The 21,902-nt window shown below is 38.1% G+C and overlaps 1 protein-coding gene across 2 annotated transcripts; it reads left to right on the top strand.

The window, feature by feature from the left end:
• Window positions 1–5,988: 5,988 nt before the first annotated feature.
• On the top strand, window positions 5,989–19,008 carry LOC145905970 (gonadotropin-releasing hormone receptor-like). 2 transcript variants are annotated; one of them, XM_082993312.1, is made up of 9 exons: window positions 5,989–6,152; window positions 7,590–7,773; window positions 8,196–8,302; window positions 10,810–10,932; window positions 11,397–11,468; window positions 12,051–12,189; window positions 14,291–14,463; window positions 17,389–17,525; window positions 17,856–19,008. In XM_082993312.1, the coding sequence occupies exons 1-9, from the start codon at window positions 6,042–6,044 to the stop codon at window positions 18,064–18,066; spliced, it is 1,257 nt and encodes a 418-aa protein (XP_082849438.1). In that variant the 5' UTR covers window positions 5,989–6,041; the 3' UTR covers window positions 18,067–19,008. The 2 variants fall into 2 exon arrangements, with proteins under 2 accessions (XP_082849438.1, XP_082849439.1); XM_082993313.1 differs by having other exon boundaries at window positions 17,389–17,529.
• Window positions 19,009–21,902: the final 2,894 nt, after the last annotated feature.

The following is a 21,902-nucleotide window of genomic DNA, read 5'->3' as shown; positions in this document are numbered from 1 at the left end:
TTTTTATCGCCATTCACCGCTGTAGTATCGACTGTGCTTGTACTGTTCCTCATAAAAGTTGACCTTGTTGCCCAAATCTTGTACTCTTTTTCTATCGCCGAGGAAATGTTGCAACTTATCACATATATATTCAGCCTCTACTTCCCCCATAACATTTAATTATAAAAAAACATGTTATTTTAAAAGATTTGAGCACGTGCTTTAGAATACAAATTTTTCCCACAAACGAGTTTACAACGCCTTAGGCTTTCGTAGTATCCCATTACTTACGTAAATGGACGTTTAGACTTTCAGGCTGTTTGGATCGATCACGTAAACGGTTTCAACGTAAAACGTTTTATGTTCGACATGTTTGACCCAGTTTCACAACATAAAATATTAATTCAAGCTAAATCGTTGCATAAGCGTTCACTCACTGTTTTTTAAACAAGAAAGGCCAAGTTTTATAGTTTATTACAAAAGAATCTAATATCCAATCACATGATGCGAACCTGGAAAATGAACAATTTAAGTTTGAAGATGCTGGTTCGAACTTTGCGTGGAAATAACAGTTGTAGGCTCATATTACCAGAAGTTGTAGTTAATCGACTCTACAGTACATGTGTAAATTTCTGCCACATCTATATTGGTGAAGCCTTGTGTCACTTTCACTGTGACTCGGCGCGATTTCTTTGGGACGTCAATTGGTTGCGGCGAAGCCGACACGCGACCCTGTAGTTTTTAACTTGCCGATTTATTTTCACACAAAACAAACGCGCGGCGACTTGCCGACCTCGCCGGCCTCCTCGTGCTGGAGAGATCGTTTGAAGGTCGCTGTTAGTTTTTAGTAGCTGCGTTTACCCTCGTTTCTTGATCATTTTTCACCTTGCTCTCACGCATTTACGGTAAACGTTTCGGCCACTGCGCAACTATGGGGACCAAGAGGGCACATAGGGATGGGTGGACGCTTTCTGTCTCAGACTTGACTCGTCAGTTAACTTTATGCTTTAGATCAATTATGAAAAAGACAATCGCAAAAAACATTGCAAACTAGCCTTTTTTTGTACTCAAATGAGTCAAATCGCAAGATATCGCACCTAAAAATTTAAATAACGTTGCCAATAGAATTTAGGTATTAGGACAACAAAATTCTTGATGAATCTTAAAAGCTATTAATAAACGGTATAATATGTTTTTTGTATGAGTTACAAACAATTTTTACACGCATAAATAAGTTATGCTACAAGACCAGTGTCGACACGTTTAAGTAAATCTTGGTTATATAAGAGTTACGTAACTGGGTGTAGTTGTCTGGGACGAAGATGTTATATAAACGTAACAGGAGGAAGCAGCGGTTAGTGTGGGAAATGTAGAGGATGTTGTTGTTGTTTTAGTCCAGATACGAACTTTCCATGTAAGTTGTTGGGATTTTTCAATAACAAACGAACGAACGCTTGTTTGTCTCACTCGGTAATTAACGTGCAACGCAATTTCATAAATTTTACAATTGAGACATTGGTCCAATAATGCGTAAAAAGTACAGACATTTTGAAATTCAGCTTTGGATTTTTAGTAATATAACCCACCGATCACACTAACCTACAGCGCAGACTCTTTTTAGTAGTGATTTGTACAAGAAATTATTCATTTCTTATAGTTCTTAATGCGAGATTATTTACCTATCAATGTATGTAAGTTAAAGTCGCGTCCAAGATTTCAGCTGCAATCCTAACTTTGAATAATCCAAAACTACCTGCCACGCACTATAAATGTGGATTAAATTTCGTGAGAAAATGCCGATTATTCACAACAATCAAATGAGTTTCCAGGTTATTCACAGCTTGAGCAGGAAATTTATGAAATAAATAGATCACATTAGTGAAACCGTATTCTTCGCAAGATAGATAAACCACCACAATGTATTAAATAACGTCGTGATATTGACACATCATTTTTACGAAGTGACTTAAATCGGACGGAATGGTTTGAAAATGCGCTGATTTACTGGGAAATCTTGATGGAAAACTAATACGCTGCCCGCGGGTTTTCAGACAGAGGCCATGATAAAAAAAAACCGTCAACCTCTTTAACATTTTGATAGGAAATAATTAGCGACTGCACTTAAACTAAAGCAGAAGATGTTGTCCTGTCTGTTATGTAGGTGTTAATCGAGTGCATGTACACACTAAAAGAGGTGGCTCTTTGACACGTCTGGTTTCGCTGTTTAATTATTTACTTTCAACACCTTTACCTGTCATTTGAGAAGCCATCCACCTCGACCAGCGGCGTGCAAGTGATTTACAAGCATTATGCTAAAATAACAGCATACCTATAAAAAGGAACAGTTTGTGGACAGATAGGCATGCGAAAAATTTATCAAAAGAAAAACAGAACAAACTATTTTCCAAAGGTGAACTCTGGCGATACTTTTCGATCTAACTAAAAGTGGAGTACAAGCGTGTGAAAAGTTGCTGCAAAAACCTAATCGGCGATATTTCCGTACTTTTCTATTTCATCCGCTTCGATTTCATCCTCTCGCGATCAGATGGAAATCGCGATTAATCTCCCGACAGACGCAGGTGACGCCCTCGCACGAAAAAAGCATCAAATTACTTCTATATCTAGCCGCGTTTAAACTTCGTTAAATCATTTGTGCGTTGTGCTACCGAAGATACGCTTCGAAAACTTCTGGGAAGTTGTTATGTTGGCACTTTAAAGTGCAAAAAAATATATAGTAGTTTATAAACGATTGTTTGTAAAAGGCGTTTCTGTCAACTTATGTGCATAGTAGTTAATACTTGGAGATCTTTTCTTGGTAATTTAAAATTTTGGCCATTTGTGGGGTCGTAACATGACAGTCCGAATTAAGCTGGGAAAAGTTTCTTTTCAAAACTTGGAAACAAAATGTAGACATCTAGTGAAAATCTTTATCAACGAAATTGTTCGAACCACCAGCCGCAAAGTCAGCAGCTGATTTTAAGGTCTTGTGCTCAGGGCGTAATTTTATTCGTGTGATTTATTGCAAGGTCGGAGTCAACCAATCGCGCCGATAATTAATTCGCTTCGTTGTAGAAGCTGACTCGTCTTTGCTCCGTATAAGCTCGACACGCTATTTTAAATTGCCTTTACAAGTTTGCCAATCTTAATCAAAGTGGCATCGATCTAAACTTGCATCTAGTTCATTTGGTTTAATTACCAGCAGTTCGATCGGCTAAGTTTGCTTATGCCAATGACAACATACGAGGAATAATGGCCACGCTCTAAATCTCTGCGACCTTTGTGACGCAACAGACAACCTTTTTGTATTTCAAGGTCAATGTGCACATTTGAGCTCAAAGGCTTTTGCATGTTCTTTGGGACCTTGTGTTTGACCTTTGTTTTACATGTTGTCACATCTTGATGCAGGAAGGTCAATCAAATTGCGCTCAACTCCCCTTGTTTTAAATGTTGTCGGTCACATCGCGACATCGTTTCACTTTTCAGCATGTCGACCGCATATAAGTGCAAGACATGTGGAAAATCGATTGCAGATATGTCAATTTACTCAAGCCAGTTCGAAAAATTGTGCAAGTCCTGCAAATGTGCGTCTTGCCTTGCAAAGAATAATTTAACGTGTTTCAGTGGAAGCATCACATTTGTTTTAACCGTTTCTTTTATGACACACGTGGCATAAATTTTTGGGTTACGAAATGTTGAATTTGGCAAAAATAAGTTACTATTGCCTTTGCACAAGCTGCTGTAACAATTTAGACCTCTGTTGGTGGAAAGACATGTGTTTTATAAACCCGTAATTGATCAACCAAAGGACTTTTAAAACATGGCAATTTTAAAACAGGTGAACCCCCTACGTAGCAATCTCAATCATCTTCGTTCAATGGCGTACATGATTAATAACTATAATCCTATATCACAGATTAAGATTATTGCCTACAGTAATCTGCAGGCTTTAAATAAATGCGTCCCCGTACGAACTTCAAACTGCATAGAACGGAGCAAGTTATGGTAAATCCAACTGAAACAAATTTTCTACTAGGGTCGACACTGTCGTGTTTTTTGTATTGCAATTTCGAAGGCATGTCCGAGATAGGCTGACCATGCCCTCTTATCTGTCACAAGCAGAACGCTACAAATTACTCGCGTCTGTTGATACTTGGGCGAGAGAGCATCCTTTTTTCTTTTTGTGCCTGTAGTAGCGAGATGGCTTCGTTTTGAAGTCACTTCGTCTGTGCGGGTTAAGGCGACGGAACAGTCTCGGATATCATCTAATGTCACAGCTACGTGAAGGTGTAGTGCTAAATACAGTTTATGACCAATGCCCAGGATGTAGTGAGGCGAGTTCGAATATTAGTTGTTGCTGCTTTAATGAGTTATCTCAAAATGTATCGTTTTGTTTAATTTACAACTTCGGCGTTTTCATTCAGGTTAAGCAGAACTATATCTTTGCCTTATTGTACTTCATTTTAACCCAGCTTTGTACTTCCAAAGTGAGCTACGTTTAGTATTGCTTTCGACAGGTGCAGTGTTCAGTGCGGTTTATCACTAAAAGATCATGTTAATATGTTTGACGACCTATACACGGCGCGTAAACTTTGACAACGATCAAACGCAGAAACTTGCCTTCTAATCAACGCGACGCACGTCACTGTGACGTCAGAGAGGAATAGCGAAGGTTTAACCCGATTTTGGTTCAGACGTTGTTGAACCTCTGTGAAGCTTTTTAGGAACAGAAGCTTGAGATGGTGATCGCAAATCACAGGGAAAAAGTTTTGTTTTTGCAAAGCCCTATTTTTTAATGATTTCACTGGCCAGTGGCCGTCTGTATGCAGCTCAGTGAAATCATATTATTGGCTCGACATGCCTATCCATATATTTTTTGTCCATATAACTACTTTGATGAAGTGATGTCCGACTGACCTCATCTCTGGATTAATCGGCGGCTAGAATATTTCTTTTTGGCAAGTTTTAGTTACATAGTGCACCGTAAATTTCTCGCCCGTCGTTTTTTTAAAAAAAGCTGTTTGTTAAGTACCCTAATAACGATGTTGCCACATCAATCGAATATTTATTCTATGATAATTATTTTCGTGGTCAGTCCCGAAGGAAAGGTTTTAATCAAACTGATGTTCTAAACCGTCCTGACGCTGTAACGCCACAAACATCCCAAGAGATTTCCTCGAAAGGTTTGGACGCATTTGTAAAGTGCACCGGTTGACGAAATACGTACACGAATGTTGTGTTGTTTGGTCTGTTTGTGTTTACCAGCGGCCACCCTGTTTGCGTAAAAAAACATATTTTTTAATCGCATCTTAAATGGAAATTAAGATCAGTCTATTTTGGCTCAAACTGAAAGTGTGGTCATATTTTTTCTTGTTGCAAAAATTCGCTGAAGGTCTCTAAAGATATCTCATAAAAACTCAGTCATATTTTTAACATTCAACTCATTACTCGTCGTTAGTCAAAACAAGTGGCCTTCTACCCTTTGAAGCACAATTAGTGGCGTTCGTGACAGTTCGAAAGGCAATTAATCCATTGAACCGGCGACAGAGGCAGCTTCACGCCGACTTGAGGCCAAAATCAATTGCGATTAAAATTCCAAAGTTGAATAAAAAACACACCTTGTTTACAACCCAGTAGTTGGCCCGGGTTTAGATAGGGGAACTTGTGCCACTACAAGCAACCTGCGACAACCCTTCGTTTGGTTAGGCTGTGTAAACGGACTTTGGTTATGTTGTGCTCAAAAGACCTTACATGCGCTTACGAAGGTGTCTTTAACTCTAGACTTTGTTGTTTGGCTGCATGTATATTCAGAGCATGGTCAGATACAGTGACTTGTTGTTGACTGGCGTTTAGGTACAAAATATGAGTTTTTTTAATGTAGTGAAACAGTGCTGCAAACAGATGGCAACTGTTCCGACCTATTATTGGCTCATGCTTGTATATAATGAACTGGTATCAACATCTTCAAAAATATTATTTTTATACGCAGATCCATCTGTTGGTCTTAGGTTATGTTAATCTTGTAATATTCTATCTGAAGTTAAGGGATTGCCACAAGTCAAAGCATGACTACCAACCATTCCCTGATGTCAAACGTTACGTCATCAATCGTCGCTGACGCGAATATTACGTCAAACGCAACCGATCAATGTGTGACATACGAAAACATTGTGAAGGTACGTGCAGTTTTAAGGACACAACTCCATTCTCCATCAATCTTTAATTTGACGTCACGGGAGTGTAACAAACGATAATGAGAGACGACATGGGGTCGTAAATTGTTCAGGAAAATGCCAATGGAAAAAAGGGAGGGGGAAAAACAAAGCGCTTCCCCTAAGGGCAAGGACTGTCAACTTCTATTTTATCACTTGTATCCAGATATTGACTTTTCGTTTACAATCGACATGTCTCCATCGTGCATATTGTACTGACACTAATGACCAGACGCACGAATCATGTGGATTAAATTACCGAGAGTAAAGATAAACTTTTACCAAAAATATTCGCCTTTCAAAAAAGTAGATTCATGAATATATACATCTAGTAAAAGTATTGGTCAAACGTGGGCAGTCGGCGACTAAAAGCAAAAAAAACAACCATACAATAAATGGTACGTATCGATTAAATGATACCCAAAAATCTGGTGAAAAGTGGGCATAGAACTGTTGTTTCCCTTTCTCCCAAACAGAAATAACCTTTAGGCTGTTTAGCTCAAATCGTTGCTCATTTCAATGGGGTCGCACTGCGACAAATTTAGAAAGTGCAGTGTTCACCTTCGTATGAGGTCATATACATACGTTTGGTTGAGCGCTGTCTGTATCGCGTACATGCTGTTATATTGCCAGCCATGAGAATGGTTTGCCGTCGAAAGCAATAAATCCTATGATTTTGTAATTTGGTCGCACAGCGAGATGCAAAATGCTGTAGTCCTTTGAGGCTCCGTTGTCACACATTTATGACTAATTATAAGCAATTATTGCTAACTGTTTGCTTTTGTTGCAAAGAATTATAACCAAATGCGTTTTTATTAACCAATAAAGATGCGCATGGAATATGATTGGAATTATACGTTGATGACTATAACACTGGATTTGGTCTTCTTTAGCTATTCTCATTTAACAAAGAAGAAATTTTAGTCAAAAGATGTCAACCTGTCTCTAAAAAAGGGAAATTTTTTGTCCTCCCGGTTACCCGAAGCGCATTTATTATTTCGTTGTTTGCGGTTGACATTAATCTTCTGTGTTTATCACACATGAACCTCACAATAAACGTGTATCCAACGAATCGTTTGCAACCTGCTGTTGCAATTCCAGACTGTTAGAAACCTCCTTAAAATAGAATTTACCAGAAGAGGGTTGTTTCCATGTCTTGTTTTTGTTTGCTCGAAGCCTAACCACTAGCGTTTTATGTTTGCCTACATATAGCTATATAAATATAGAACACGCGCAAATTCACGTGCTATAAAATTAACAACACCATCTGCTAAAGTATCAAAAATTACGATCATTATTTTACCACAACATGTCATTTACTGAATAAATCGAGCAAATGTGCGTTAAAACAACGAACATAATGTCTGGTAAGTTGATGACAACCATCTTGTTTTTGTGCAGATGTGGTTCAGCTTCGACACGCTTCACTTGGTACGAGTCCTGATCACGTGGATACTTTTTGCATTCAGCATAGCCGGAAACACTTTCGTACTTTGGTCGCTACGAGGCAGCAGAGCGCGCCACTTCATTATGTTCCACTTGACCTTGAGTGACCTCATCTACACAATATTCGTCATGCCCGCTGGTGAGGATATGTTTACGTCTTAGTTTTTAAACCTTTTTGACTTCTTGTGTGGTTGATGCCGAATATATCGATTATTTTAGCTATTTTCGTTATTGCAAATTGTGAAACCGTAATCGATAAAGTTCTGTCAACTTTACGGCGTTTTAATATGAATGTAAGTTGTCAATCTTCTTTGGACGCATGTTGTATCTTCATCTCATGCACTATCCAATTTTATAGGCCGGGTGCGCCTTGACCTAAAACAACATTTTCAACCCTATCCGCATTAACTACGTCAAAAAAAGGTTCTATACTACGCCTCACATACGTCAGTTTAAGTTAATGTATAAACAAAATGATTTTCTGTGTTGTGTCCCTAATTATTGCAGTACGGTATAAACGAGTTACATACGCTGTTGCTGATTTGTTGGCTTACGTCACAGACGCTGTCTGGAACACAACAATGCAATGGGTGGCAGGCGAAGCAATGTGTCGAATTTGCCAAATGATGAAGCAATTTGGAATGTATTCAAGCTCATTCATGGTTGCTGTAAGTTCGATCTTACGTGTTTAGAAACTGCAGTATTCGCTAGATTTCCTTTACCGGTTGTCTAAATATACGATATGCATTGTCCCAAGAAAGAAAATTATATAGTTTTGACTTTTAAAAATATATTATTTATGCTAAATAATACTTTATATCGTTGGCTATTTAATAAAACGGAACACTTTACTTTCCGAGTCTAAAAAAACTTCTAAAAATCTTTGAATTCTGCGAAGAAATTGAACATCCATTATTTATAGCAACTGCAAAGTACAAGGTTGCTTCCACGCCGAAGCAACATTCAGCTTAAAAAACTTTATTGAAAAGTGTTCCATTTTCTTTTGTGATACGATCGGCCTTGCATCGCATTACGAGTCGACACCACTCAAAACCCTTCCATCTGCTCAACATTCAATCAATCACCCTTCCAGTCTCTCAACTCAAATTACTGTGGCGGGTTCTTAAAATACCAGTGTTATGTGTTTATCTGTTTGCCTGATCATCGAAAATATTGACGGGCCTTATGTGATACAACCCATATAATACCCCTAGCAGTTGCCTCGTGTTTAAGGCAAGCATTTTATAAGTTACAATCAGTGTTATTAGGTTTAATGTTCGGGCATTTGTTCAAAATTGGAGGCATCGATTTGTCATGCAAACATGCATATTGCGTTTACACATAATTAGGTGGCGGGTCGATAACAATCCTATCTGACAAATTACTTCATGTTGTTGTTGAACCAACGCAAATCTATTCGACAAGTTCCTATTTTTCTTTACCTGGTCCCTTGAAAATAGCAAGTTTGGTTCTCATCCAAACCGGGGTACTGTGCGAACTAACTTCCCAAGAATCTTCCCAAGAAAGATATAAATAACATAGAAGTATTTGTGAACTAGAACGTGCATTTGCCAAATTTACCTTAAATTAAAACTTTTTGGACTTAAAAACGTAAATACTCCCGATTATGCGAAAATAACCAGCTTAGATTCAATATTGAAATAACCAGTACTGACAAAATACATAACACCTTACTTTAAAACGTTATAATGTTGTATATGTTATAATGTTGTATATGTTGCACCACCATATGTGGAAAATAAGGCGTGCTTTTCGACCTCACTTGACAGTTGGGCTTTCAACATCCTTCTAATATTATGGATCAATTCTTGACAGCTGTGAAGGTGTGGTTGTTAAAATATTTCCGATATTGGCTTTAGGAAGTAGGTTGGATCGAAGTAATCCATTAAGATCTCCATTGCGAAGTGTTTTAGAGCTATTAAGCAACAGTACTGGCCACAAATGGAAAGATCCCAACGGCTGGGTCGAAGACCTATAGATTTGGGCCTGACTACTTAAATCAGCAAATTTTACCCAAAAACAAAAATTTGTATGGCTTAAAAAATATTGTGATCACTTTTCTTGTAAGCAATTGGTGTTTGCAAATACGGAATAACTGGTCGGTTATTGGAAAGTGCAAACTAAATTATCAAAACGTTTGAAAAATGTGATGGCCACAAAGTTGTTAAAAATATTGACCCGGAAGTGATTACAGCAAATGCAAATTTAGTATTGGTAACATGCATTATTGAGTGCGTAATATACGAAAATTGGCTTATGCTGTGGGAGATATTGATTCTCATTTAAAACGAAAAATTTAAAGCATATGTCTTAGTCTCTGGTTCAAAAGGCGGAAATCAAGCAAACAATTTTACGTGAGTTATTTTTTGTGAAAACGTTTGTAAATTTGTCGACTTTTACCTCAAATTTTTACACACTCGAAGTAAAATATTTTATGGTCATAAAACCAGCGATTTAAAAACGCAATACCAGTATGTCGATATTCTTAAAGGTAAACTGGGTTGCAAACGACTCTAGTATGTCAGAAGCGTTCTGCAGCTTTGATCCATTTCACGGTAATTGGTTTATCGTGTTGCGGGTGAGATAGCCGTGACCTCTCGCTCACTCCCGACTAACGTTTTGTGACTGAAGTAAACTTGGCAACATTTGTGGCAAGCTTATCGATCGCCTCCTTATATAATTGATTTTGCTATTGTGTACCAAGTCCATCTTTCCGCGAACTAAGCCCAGAATTTTGTGGTCACTTTAACCACCTGGGATCGCATCACGGGTTGTCATTTAACGTCTGTATGTGGGATAGAGATACCATATATAGTAGTAGTTTACGTATCAGGCTGCAGATACGTCAATCAATGTTGTTTTGACACCAATGTTAGGCTTGTAACTACTTTTTTTAAATGGATTAATAAATTTACATATTCTTATTTACATTGAAATAAAGCTTCTTACTACTCTGGAATGGAAAACTCTTGAGGAAATTTCGTGATTAGATTTGCGGTCTCGTGTGTTAATCTGGCAATGCAAAATTCACATTTGACTTATTTTAGTTGAAATAAATGTTACATATATACCGTAGCAAGTATGTCTATCAAGCACTTGAGCCTACCTGTTTTGACCAACCAACAGATACATACATGTATATCTATACGACCAGGTTATTGGAGTGGATAGAGTCACTGGAATTCTGTCACCTTTACCTGCTGAAAGTCAACGGAAACGTGGAGTTGTGATGGTGATTGTGGCTTGGTCTACCAGTTTCATATGCTGTCTTCCAGCAGTAAGTCTTTATACGAGTAACACTTTTAACAAAACAATAATTTTTGAAATAACGCTGAAGTGGTTTACCGCAATTGCTATTAGTGTGCGAGCTATCATCAGGGGCTGCGTAAACTATTTCCATAATAATAATGCAAAAAACGCATGGAAATGCTACAGAAAGTAACCAATGCGGTGTCGGTAAAATTACTTTTAACCTTTGACACAAACATTATGACAACGCATCTTTACAGTGAAATTCTTGCCCGTGTTGACCAAAGTGACCCCTTCCATCAATGTCACATTTAAGCAACTGCTGCCCTCTCGGGACTCGCATCAGCGGTTACATAATACTCGGCCGCGACAAATTTTTAACGGGCCCCAGTTTATTTATTTTATCCAATTGCAGCGGCCGAAATCCAGAAAAAAAATAAACTCGACTACGATGCTGCAATTAACGTACTGACCCCTTCTATGCTATTCCAGGGCGTCTTGTTCTCCGTACTCACCGTTCCCACTTGCGAGGGCATCAACGTTTACCAGTGCGTCGATTTCAAGGTTAGCAGAACTTTCTCTTTCGGTGTGAAATCATTGGAAACACAGAGAAATTTAACAAAGCTAGCGTTACCGTAAAACTGATACATGATGAGAAATATGTCACCATCCCTGCAAATAATTCCCAATTAATTATTGATTTCTTTGCATTAATGGATCAGTTGCAACTTAAAATATCTTAATAACCCCAACATATGGTTAAAGCCAGTGGTGCCAAACTGGCGGCCCGCCGACCAAAGCCGACTCGCCATCTCAAGATTGCGTTAATACCGAATAATGAAAAATGTATGGTGCCTACTATGATGTCATATAAGGTGATGTTATGACGTCAGGTTACAATGCCGCAAATTAAATGCAAACGAAAACATCCATAGGTCCATTATTTGCGAAATTATCGCGAAAAATCTAATAGTTTTTCACTTCCAGTCTGCAGTTCTTCCCAACCTTAATGGTATGGTGACGCTCTGACAAAATGTCATTATGCGTTGTCAAAAATGACGCCAATATATTAACCGCATTCACCGAAATCAATAAAACAGCCTAAAAACTAGCTTGGCAATCACACTTGTGCTTTCTACACAACAGGTGGTGTCCGATCGTTCGTTACTTCCACCATACTACTTGTTCACGATGCTAATGAGTTTCGTTCTACCACTGATTTGTACTCTAATCAGTTATTCTCTCATCGTTTGCGAGATCTCCAACATGAAGGAAAGGGATAGAGGTAACAAGCAACTGTTTGGTCTTGATTTTGCCTAACAAGCCTTACTAAACACTAGTCCTACCTAATTGAAGGCGAATACGACAACGCGCATTAATGATTTCTTAATAGCTTTTGTTAAACTAACCAGCCATAGGACTTTTAGGAAGCTTCAGGATTTAACCCTTCAAGGTTTCATGCAGTAACGTTGCTCCCAATCAGGTTTATATATAGATTTCATGCAAGAAACTTCTCAACTTTAATTTGAGTTTAATGAGAATTACCCAGCAAAAACAACGTGAAATTGGGAAATTTTACGCAAGGGTTTGTGTGGGCGGGAGTTACAGGTTGAACCCGACGTCACAGAAATTTTTATGACGTAGGAAGGAAACCTCCCCTTAATCCAAATAAAAAACAACATGCGAATCAAAACTGTCAGCATTATAGCAAATCTAACACGTCTATTTTTCCTCTTAAAAATGCTGCAAAAATAAGTATCGAGGGTCAGGAATTTAGCCGTACACTGTAAAATATGTGTATGAACAATAAGGCGTCCCATCCTGTATATACGGACCTTGTTGTTGAACAAAAGCGCTTATGTTACATCTTTCATCTCTTGACCTTTGTAAAGTCATTGCGATGAAGCGAATCACAAATAAACGTTCTTCGTCGTTTCTCCCAGGGTTGTACACGCGATACGGCAAATTGCTCTTCCATTCAGAATTCATGACAACATGCAGTTATTCCTAGTATAACGCCCCAAAACACGATGACTTATTTGTCGTCAGGTCGAGGTATCCGCTCGCTTTATCACACATATCGTTATACCACAGGGTTTAATGCTTGGCTCATTTAAATATTTGCGGCCGGACAATTGAAAAGATCTTTGTTTGTCTGTAGTTCAACCTACAAGGGCCTACAAACCGGTGTTTGTTTTGAGAACCATCCAAACAAATAATACCAGTGTGCATTGTGTTGGTTTTCTTGTATCTACTGCACTGTTATAAAAAAATATATATCAAGTGGTAAGATATGCATTTCTTGCGTGAAGAGTTCTCATATGGTAAAGTAGCACCCATTCAAAAAATAAAGTTGTTTTGTAAGATAGACCCCAAATGCCGTTTACTCCCACAACTGCCATGTAACTACATTTCTATCCTTTTATACACAATTGCCAAATCAATAAAAAAATTCCATGCAGAAACGTGAAAGCTTTTTAAACGTTGTATTTCCGCTGCATTTGTAAGCTAACCGGATGCATAAAGACACTTTATAAATCTCTAAAAATCTTTAATCTAATCACGGAATTTACGCCATCCATCCGGTCTTGGTTGTCCCCTCTTCCGCAACGCATCAAATCGCTGTAAGATGCCAAAACTTCCGTCACAGATATCCCACCATTCCATGTACAAATATGAAGTGGCGTTAGCGATGTCTGGTCGCACGAGCATGCGAGAACGTTACGTTACGTGACCCGTAGATTGATAAACCAAAGGGTGTACGCTTGCGGTTCAGATAATATCAGAAGTTGATATGGCGTGTACTATCATCCATCGACGATGGCAAACCAAGATGAGAGATCGAAATCAACTTCCAACATACCTTGTGTTGTTTGGTCCCGTTTTAAAGTGCTTGTATACAAGGAGCCGGAAGGGGCGAGAGGAAAAGATTTGAGATTGACATTATGTAATAATGCAATTGTTTGCGTCGCTCCATTGGATAAAATGCACCAAAACCCTTGTTTTGCGATTGTAGTAAAAACCCAGTCTTGTAATAAACAGCTGTAAACAATGCATCCAGCACACAAATGATTGTGTTTGATGTTATACGAATCTGGTGAAGAACCGCAATCGATTCTTAAAATAGCAAATTTGCTGTGTTTCGCCGTATGGCAGAAGAAACTTTGAATAAACTCGATAAAATGCATTACGAAATGCATTAAATGCATTATGCCTGACAGCAGCAGCACAACAAAATGATTGGAATTGATTTTCTTCACTTAATTCGTTGTAATGATATCGCATAAATTAGTACATTCCTATATTTCTTTTCTCAAAAATCTTTTTAGGAAGTTGTCTCGCAAAATTCCTTGCACTCTTCCAATGTATCTACTTTCTTTGTTCAGTTCTCATGGGAAGACGAAACAGCGTGAACACGGCGTCCATTCGCCGAGCAAAGCAGAGGACGATCATGATGAGAACTCTCGTTTCACTCACCTTCCTCATATGTTGGGGTCCATACTATGGGAAGGGATTGTACGACTGGTTTAGACCATCAAGCCACACCCCTCCCGCCGCTGTAAGTAATGTGAAAGTTTGTTTGTTTCAGGTTTCTACATTGCGTGCAATTGTATAATATTTCCTGGGCACTTGAAAATATTATTTTTGTCGTTTCACTTGTTCCATTAGTAGATTTCTACCATTGTTTACATTAGAAGGACGTGCCTTTGGTAGTTTAATGCTAAACAACCTAAGCTAAGATAATATGCTAAACATTATGTAAGGATCAATCGAGAAATCTATGACGTCATTTTCGTGCTTATTTGTTCACCTCAATTCTCTGGTCGATTAACAAATATTACCACAATTTACAAATGACCTTGTTATGGCCTGAAATCAAACACAACTACATAAAAACAATTGCTTTGATTGGTTTGGTTTGGTTTTGGACAAACTTACATAACTAAAGATATCAAGGGCGCGCGGTTAAATCAATATGACAACCCAAGATCTGCACTCTTCGCCGTGTTTTGAGGAAGATTTTGGGATATGATTGTATCTATAAGTTTGTGTATTCAAGGTTGCGCAAGTGTTCTTCCTTAGCCTTAATTTAACCTTGAATATTTTGTCTTAAATAAACAGAACATGTTTTCCTACGGATTTCGGAGCAGGAAATAGTATTGATTAGGATTAATACGTGCACATTTGGGATATGAGATTATTAGTTTGGACAAACCGACGCCTCTTTAATGTCAAAATCTTTTTATCGAAGCGTAAATATTGTTACGGTCACAGTCATTTATGCCATTAGCTATGTTGAACCCTTATAAGGTCTCACTTTATGGCAGACGAAACTTCGCAAAATAAACTACGTTAATTTTTTGCCAGAAGATTAGTTCTATTGTAAATTGCGGCATGTCTGGTAACAACAGCAGCACAATATTTATGTATCATGTTTGCCAACAACTGGATAAAGTTAACTTGTAAACTGTAAAGTTGTGTATTGCGACCTTGGACCTATACCTATAATTTCTTAGCTGTCGAAATGTCAAATCCAAAGTCCCATCTTCGATACCGAAGTGTGCTAACTGATAATGCCACGCATCAGCAATTAAGGTGTGATCAAAGGTCATTTTCAAGGTCGCACGTTTCCGCGTTAAGCCCATATCTAAAGCCAGTTATGACGTTGTAGGTCGACAAACACGAAACAAACCCAGGCTTGGAAATGACAAGGAATTTATGTCATTTGCATACTACGATCCGGTTTTATGGTTTATGTGACAAAGTCTGGTGTTGGTGATGGGTATATATTTGTTGTACGAAACTCAATTTGTTGACATTTTATTCCGCCAGATGTCACCCATATATTGCGTTATATACGAAAGCTCTTACACATTACCACGTACAAACAGAGCTACTAAATGAGTCTAACCGCAATTCCCACATAATAATATTACGAAAAAGTTGCCGTAAATCACCAGCAGTGTCAGTGAATTTAACCGATGCATGTAGTGTAAAACTGTTAATTATAACAAGACCTCTGCTTTTTTCCAAAACGTTAGGGCAAGAGAGTGTATATGTCCTACTTTTAACAACAGTTCAAATGGTGAAACCAATCTGACCCCAGTCTTAAGTGGTAAAGTTTATTCCGCAAGTCACTGACATGAGTCACAGAAAAAACCTGGACTTGAACAAAAGTAAAGTCTTTCCAATTCTAATTCAATTCTGCACTGCGGTGTACAGATAACACTGAGCTTAAAATAGACGACAAAGTTCGATTTCAGGAACCTCTTCAAATCGATTTGGGCAGAGTAATAACGTTATCCGAATACTGTGTAAAGGAAGATGCAAATGCGTTTTTGATAGCATTTGGTTTGTAATTTGCCCATGGGTGACCTACATACCAAGGTGGCAACCTGATATGGCCATGGTCATTACCTGCTGTTCATACGGGTTAACGACATTTCTAATGCGCAAGCATGTGTATTGAGAATTGTAATGGACTTTGAAGTTGCAATGCAGTGTCGATTTTCTGATCCAGCGAGTATTTTAGCAGCAATGAACAAAAGCAGGTCTTATGTAAGCGTCTAATATCGAACAAAATGAGCCGAAAATGCCTTTTTGGTTAATGTAATATCCTCAGCAATTTATTATTTTCCGCTTTTGCAATATGAACTGCATAGTTAATATGTGTTATGTGGAACATCTAATATTGAATTTCAATATTAAATTAGTAGTTCAGGCAGCGTATTTTACAAATGCAAACAGGTGTATGTGGTGTTGGTACAAGTACCGAACAAAAGTCTCGTGTTTCAGTTTAAAACGTCCAGTGGAATTGCGGTAAAAACGTAATCCAATTAATCAACCCTAAATGTGGGGAATTGTTTTCAATTGTTGGGAGCAAAAAGCGATTGGCTTGGATGCGGTGGAGGTAATTGATTAATTGATCGATACAAATCACCACCCTTTCTAACCTTCCGTCCGTCTGCCACCGAATCAACATGACTCACGAACAAAGTTAATTTTCGTTAGTCTGGATGTACACAAATCCTTGCAACCGTATGCAAAACACATGCAGCTGCTTTGAATAAACCCACAGGCAAGTTAAATGCAGCTTTAAACGGAAAAAAAATATTCGAAAATGAAACGGTTGTTTTTAAACATTTTCTTGGCGGTTCTGTTGCAAACCATGGCTGTTAGTTTGAATAATATATATAGGTGAACAACTACTAAAATCAATCTGGGCAAAACCTAGCAACATAAAAAAAATGAACTTCAGCTCAAATGAAGCTGTAGTTGCATATATCTGCTGGTGTTCTATAAAGTGGTTTGACGCATGAACTAAAAAAATTGTTCAATGTGTTTCAAACTTTACATCTACCGACTAGCTTGACAAAAACTTGTTGGTTGTTTTTTGAAACCTGTTCTCAATCGTTTCAGTTTGGGTTTAACCCGACACTGTAAAGTTACACAAACTTATGACAACTTGTTTTTTTGTGTGTAGGTGGATACAGCCATGTACATCATGATGTACTTTAACCCTGTCCTACATCCCTTGGTGTTCGGGATCTTCATGAAGGAGATCAGAACCAAGTTCATAGAACGACTCGCTTGCTTCAGGAAACACATATTTAAACGCGGGCAAGTGAGATTTTGCTTCTTCTGCTTAATAGAAAATATTTTGTTAAGAACCTGGAGCTGATTTAGGAATAAATGTGTAGTTATACCGCAATCTACAGGCTCATCAAACTGACGCCCATGTCAAAGTAACTAATGTAATAAAATCCTTTATACAAGCGTGTTGCTTCATATGAATTTACGTTAAAGTTTTTCAATTGAATAAAAGCAATGTCAAGTAACAGGCAGGTGTTCCTTGAAACGTAGAGTTCAAGATTATCATCTATTGTTAATTAACTCAAAAATGAACTATTTATCACAAACAGAGCACTCATGGCCTAATTTTGTTTCCAGGTCCCGTCGAATGAGTTCCGTGTCCCGGACGTCGTACAGCAGTTACGTCACAGCCAGCACTCAGATAACAATGTCACCCCGCAACCAGAACAACAACGCCTACAGGCTTCCCCCGCTTCGCGGCGCCACCAAACGGTCGTTACCTTCACACAACATTGAGCGCAGGGGGGCGCCGTGCGAGCAAAAGCTTATATCGCAGTCTGTTTGTTGAAGCGACGCGACAGCAGAAAGAAAAGTGAATTTTAAATCAAATACTGCTTCTTGGTTTATGGACTTGCTGGTGTTTGGAAGGTCGGTAATTTTCAACGGACGCACTAAAAGACACAATATTTTTACGTGCATCGTATGGCTTGTCGTTCGTACTGTTGCATTCAAACCCACTTTTATAACTTGTTGCAAAAAGTATAATTTTTGGATGAAGCGTGGAAATCTGAATAAGTTATTGCGCGCAGTTAATCCCTAACAGATAAAAAAGTTCCGCTTACTTTTATGTAAAAAGCCTTGATCTTCTGTTAAAAACCTTTAGGTTTTCACATGAAAATAGTCGAAAGTCTCAAAAATGTTATCCGTGTTCTGTCTGTTAGCGTACAAACTTCCAGCATATTCCGTTTTAAATGCCAAGGTGAATGCACCATGACACAACCAAATATTCTGTGAAAACCATTGTATTATACAAACCGTATCACAAGTCGTGATTCTTGTATCTTCACGAAAATAATATTGTAAGGAAAATGTGGATTTAAATTAATCTGAATTCATTATGAACTAAAACTGTACTTGGTTTGTTTCCTCCTTTTTATACATGCGAAGTGTTCAATACTGCATTGATTTTTTCGCTTCCAATACTGTACTGACATCGCAGGCATAATTGAATTAGTTCTTATTGTAGAGTGGGAAGAAGGCTTAAAATATTTAATGATTTTATTACTTTTCAATACGAATGATCTGAGCATTGTTGGCTATTTTATCTCATTTTGAAAAAGTTCCATCACTTTGTCGAATGTCTAGTTTAGAAAATGAGTCGTTATTCTACCCCGCAGGTCCGGATAGTATGTGTTATTTTTTCTGTTTATTTTCAAGGTGCAATTTCTCTCAAATGTTTTTCCTCCCGGCGTTGACTTCTGATTTACTTCCGCCATTTTGTCTTTTGTTTTTGAACGGACATAAAAGCAAACTCGAAAAAACATGGTTACTTTCAATCGATTTAAAAAATCTTTTTCGGTTTATTGCAAGCAGTAATCGCCAGTTAGTTTACACCAGGTGCTACAGTCACCATCCGCCCGTCACATTGGACTATTTCCATGTCCATAATTACCTTCCTTTCTTATAAAAAAGTAAGGGAGGTAATTATGGACATGGAACATCCTATAAACGAGTAACGTTTAGTCTGCCAGTTTTAGAAGAATTTGCGTAACAATTTAAACTAAAAAGGAGGCAAATAGGAAGTTGGGATATGAAAAAATCTTGAAAAATTTACCATCCTTGTTTAGTTCCACTTGGAAGTTAATAAAAGTCAGTATGAAATCTGTGTGGTATAATTTAACTTGGTTCGTCACAAGTGCAGTGAATCTTTCGTAACGCGTCGCACGCGGAACAGTTTGCATGATGAAATATAAACGATATGAGACGGCACACTAACACCAGTATGCTGGTTGATATTGAAGAGATGTGATTGAAGGCAATCCCGATGTGCAATTACCTGCAGCCAATCACAACAATGTATGAACTCACACTATCCATATCGGAATTAAAGGGATAATCCAAGCAAACGCCTTACTTATACACAAAGCATCCATGCTAGGATGATTCCTATTATTTCGTTGGTTAATGTCTGGTTGATTTTCAGAAGATGTCCGAACGAAAATTGTTCCTTTTAAATCCAAACCATTTTGCAAAATCATCACTACGAGGTTGATCTTTTGAAAGATTTTAGCCTCGAAAAACTTTGCAACTTTGAGTTCTTTTCGGCGACCACGAGTTTTTTCGATTGCGCAAAGAAATAAATTTATTATTGCTGACATCATTTTGGAAGAAAGCCAATAAATGTAAAGAAAACAAACAAGCTGGTATAAAACACATTAAACTTTTTGTTACGTCACCAACAGGTGATTATGTGACATACTAGAGGAAAAGGAAAGTTGCTATTCTCCTTACCGACGAATAAACTTGTTTTTACAACATGTCGGGGTTCATTTTCACGGTGAATAAACAGACTGGAGACTGAACTTAAACCGCATCCCAAGATTTTATCTTATCTTGCGCAGGAACAAGGCAGGTACCGTGTTTCACTCAAGATGTGAAAATACTCTTGATAGATTCAAAATGTTTCCATTTGACGCAGTAGAACAACAATATAAGAGGTACTTACATACAAAAATATTGATTAATATCTGTGCACAGTCGTTGGAGAAGGGTAAGATTTACATTAATTACAAACAACAGACGAAAAAATATGACGAAAAGTAAATTCATCACAGTAACATTAAGTACCCATGTGGTAACCTCGTTACATTCAGTTTGAAAAATTTCTTGCTACAGGTTTTACACTTCCGTCATAAGTCATGTTAACTTTCAATAAGTGGTAAAATACTACGATTACGAAATTTTCAATTAAGGTAGAATAAATGTAAATGTACATTGTTAAAAACAGGCAGCATGGCCTCAGTCAGGCGATGACTTCACTATGGTCGGTGTTACACCTCAGATGGAACGGAAATAAACGCAATTTGTGGTCGCTGAATGAGCTGAAAAGAGCAACAATGTTCAACACAGTATTAAACGCAAACACAATCGGCACAAAACTGGTGGAAGCCCAGTCTGGGGGGTTTACAGCAACGGCAAGAAATGACATATCCGATACTACACATATTGAGGTGGAGGCACTGAGGCGTACAATCACGTGTTTAAGAGTCGATCCTGGTCTACTTTGGCGCGCCCTCAAGTGGCGGACAAGCGGGACCAGGACGAGAGCTAGCAGAAGAAACATGAACACTGTAGACAATGCATAGACTATTGGAGTTGCGATTTGAACAAGTGGAGGGGCTGTAGGAAGGACGCAACCAAAACGCGATGCTGTCACTGGTTCAACTAGAAGTAAAGCGAATTCACAAACAGATATTAATATAAACCCGTATAGAGTGATGTAGTTTACAGCTCGAAGGAAAGTTGCCGTATTGTCCTGTGCGTTTGAACAGCCGTTAATGCAACGCTGCCGCATCCAAAGCACCAAATAAACAAGCACTTTGTGCAACACGGCGAGAAACGTACACACGGCCGCGTATATGATACACAGAGTATCAGACATTAGGGTGCTGCGGACTTCAAAGTAAAACCAACCACACTGAAAGAGAAAACTGGTTGAACAAAAGGTGCAGATTCGATTCGTCCACTTCAAGTTGTTCTGGCCGTACTTCAGTTGATAGCAAATAGCAGCAGCCATGATATACAAAGCCACAGCTATTAAAACAACGACCATCACATTTTCAGCTTGGCGACTGGCAAAGCTTGTTGTTCGTATTCTGGCATTGCGGGTTTCTGTAAAGTTTTCTTCATTTCCCGTCGATGATTTATGTTGTGTGAATGGTGTTGAGGTAGATTCCTGGAATTCACCACTTCCAGAATACGTTTCATTGACAGAATGTAGTGAAATGTTCCGAAACACCAGAGTTAAAACAACAGATTTTTCCATATTTTTGTCCCCAACCTTAATCGAAATAATAGGGAACAAGTTAAAGTACGTTCGTCCCTGTAAGATTTGTCCTTATTGTTGCCTGCCTGGTCGTCCTTTATTTTTCCGCATGTTAAGCTGTTTTAGCCACAAGCGTCCTTATTTTTAATATATACCCTCTACCCTAATTTAACATTTTAGCACTTTTTTTGTTCGCTTTAAACAATGCACTACAAAAGCGCAATGACCCTTTTTCTAATATATTTGGATAACCTTGTCAACTAAACCATTTAATTTTGGCAACCAAAAACATTTTGAACGTATAAAAAGCCGTAAATGAATGTTTGTAACAGTTAGTTTTAAATTTATTATAAACCTAT

Source organism: Ascidia mentula, chromosome 6, assembly GCF_947561715.1.
Source record: "Ascidia mentula chromosome 6, kaAscMent1.1, whole genome shotgun sequence".
Taxonomy (NCBI): Eukaryota; Metazoa; Chordata; class Ascidiacea; order Phlebobranchia; family Ascidiidae; genus Ascidia; species Ascidia mentula.
The sequence above is the reverse complement of the archived record's forward strand: the minus strand, read 5'-3'. Positions and strand labels throughout refer to the sequence as shown.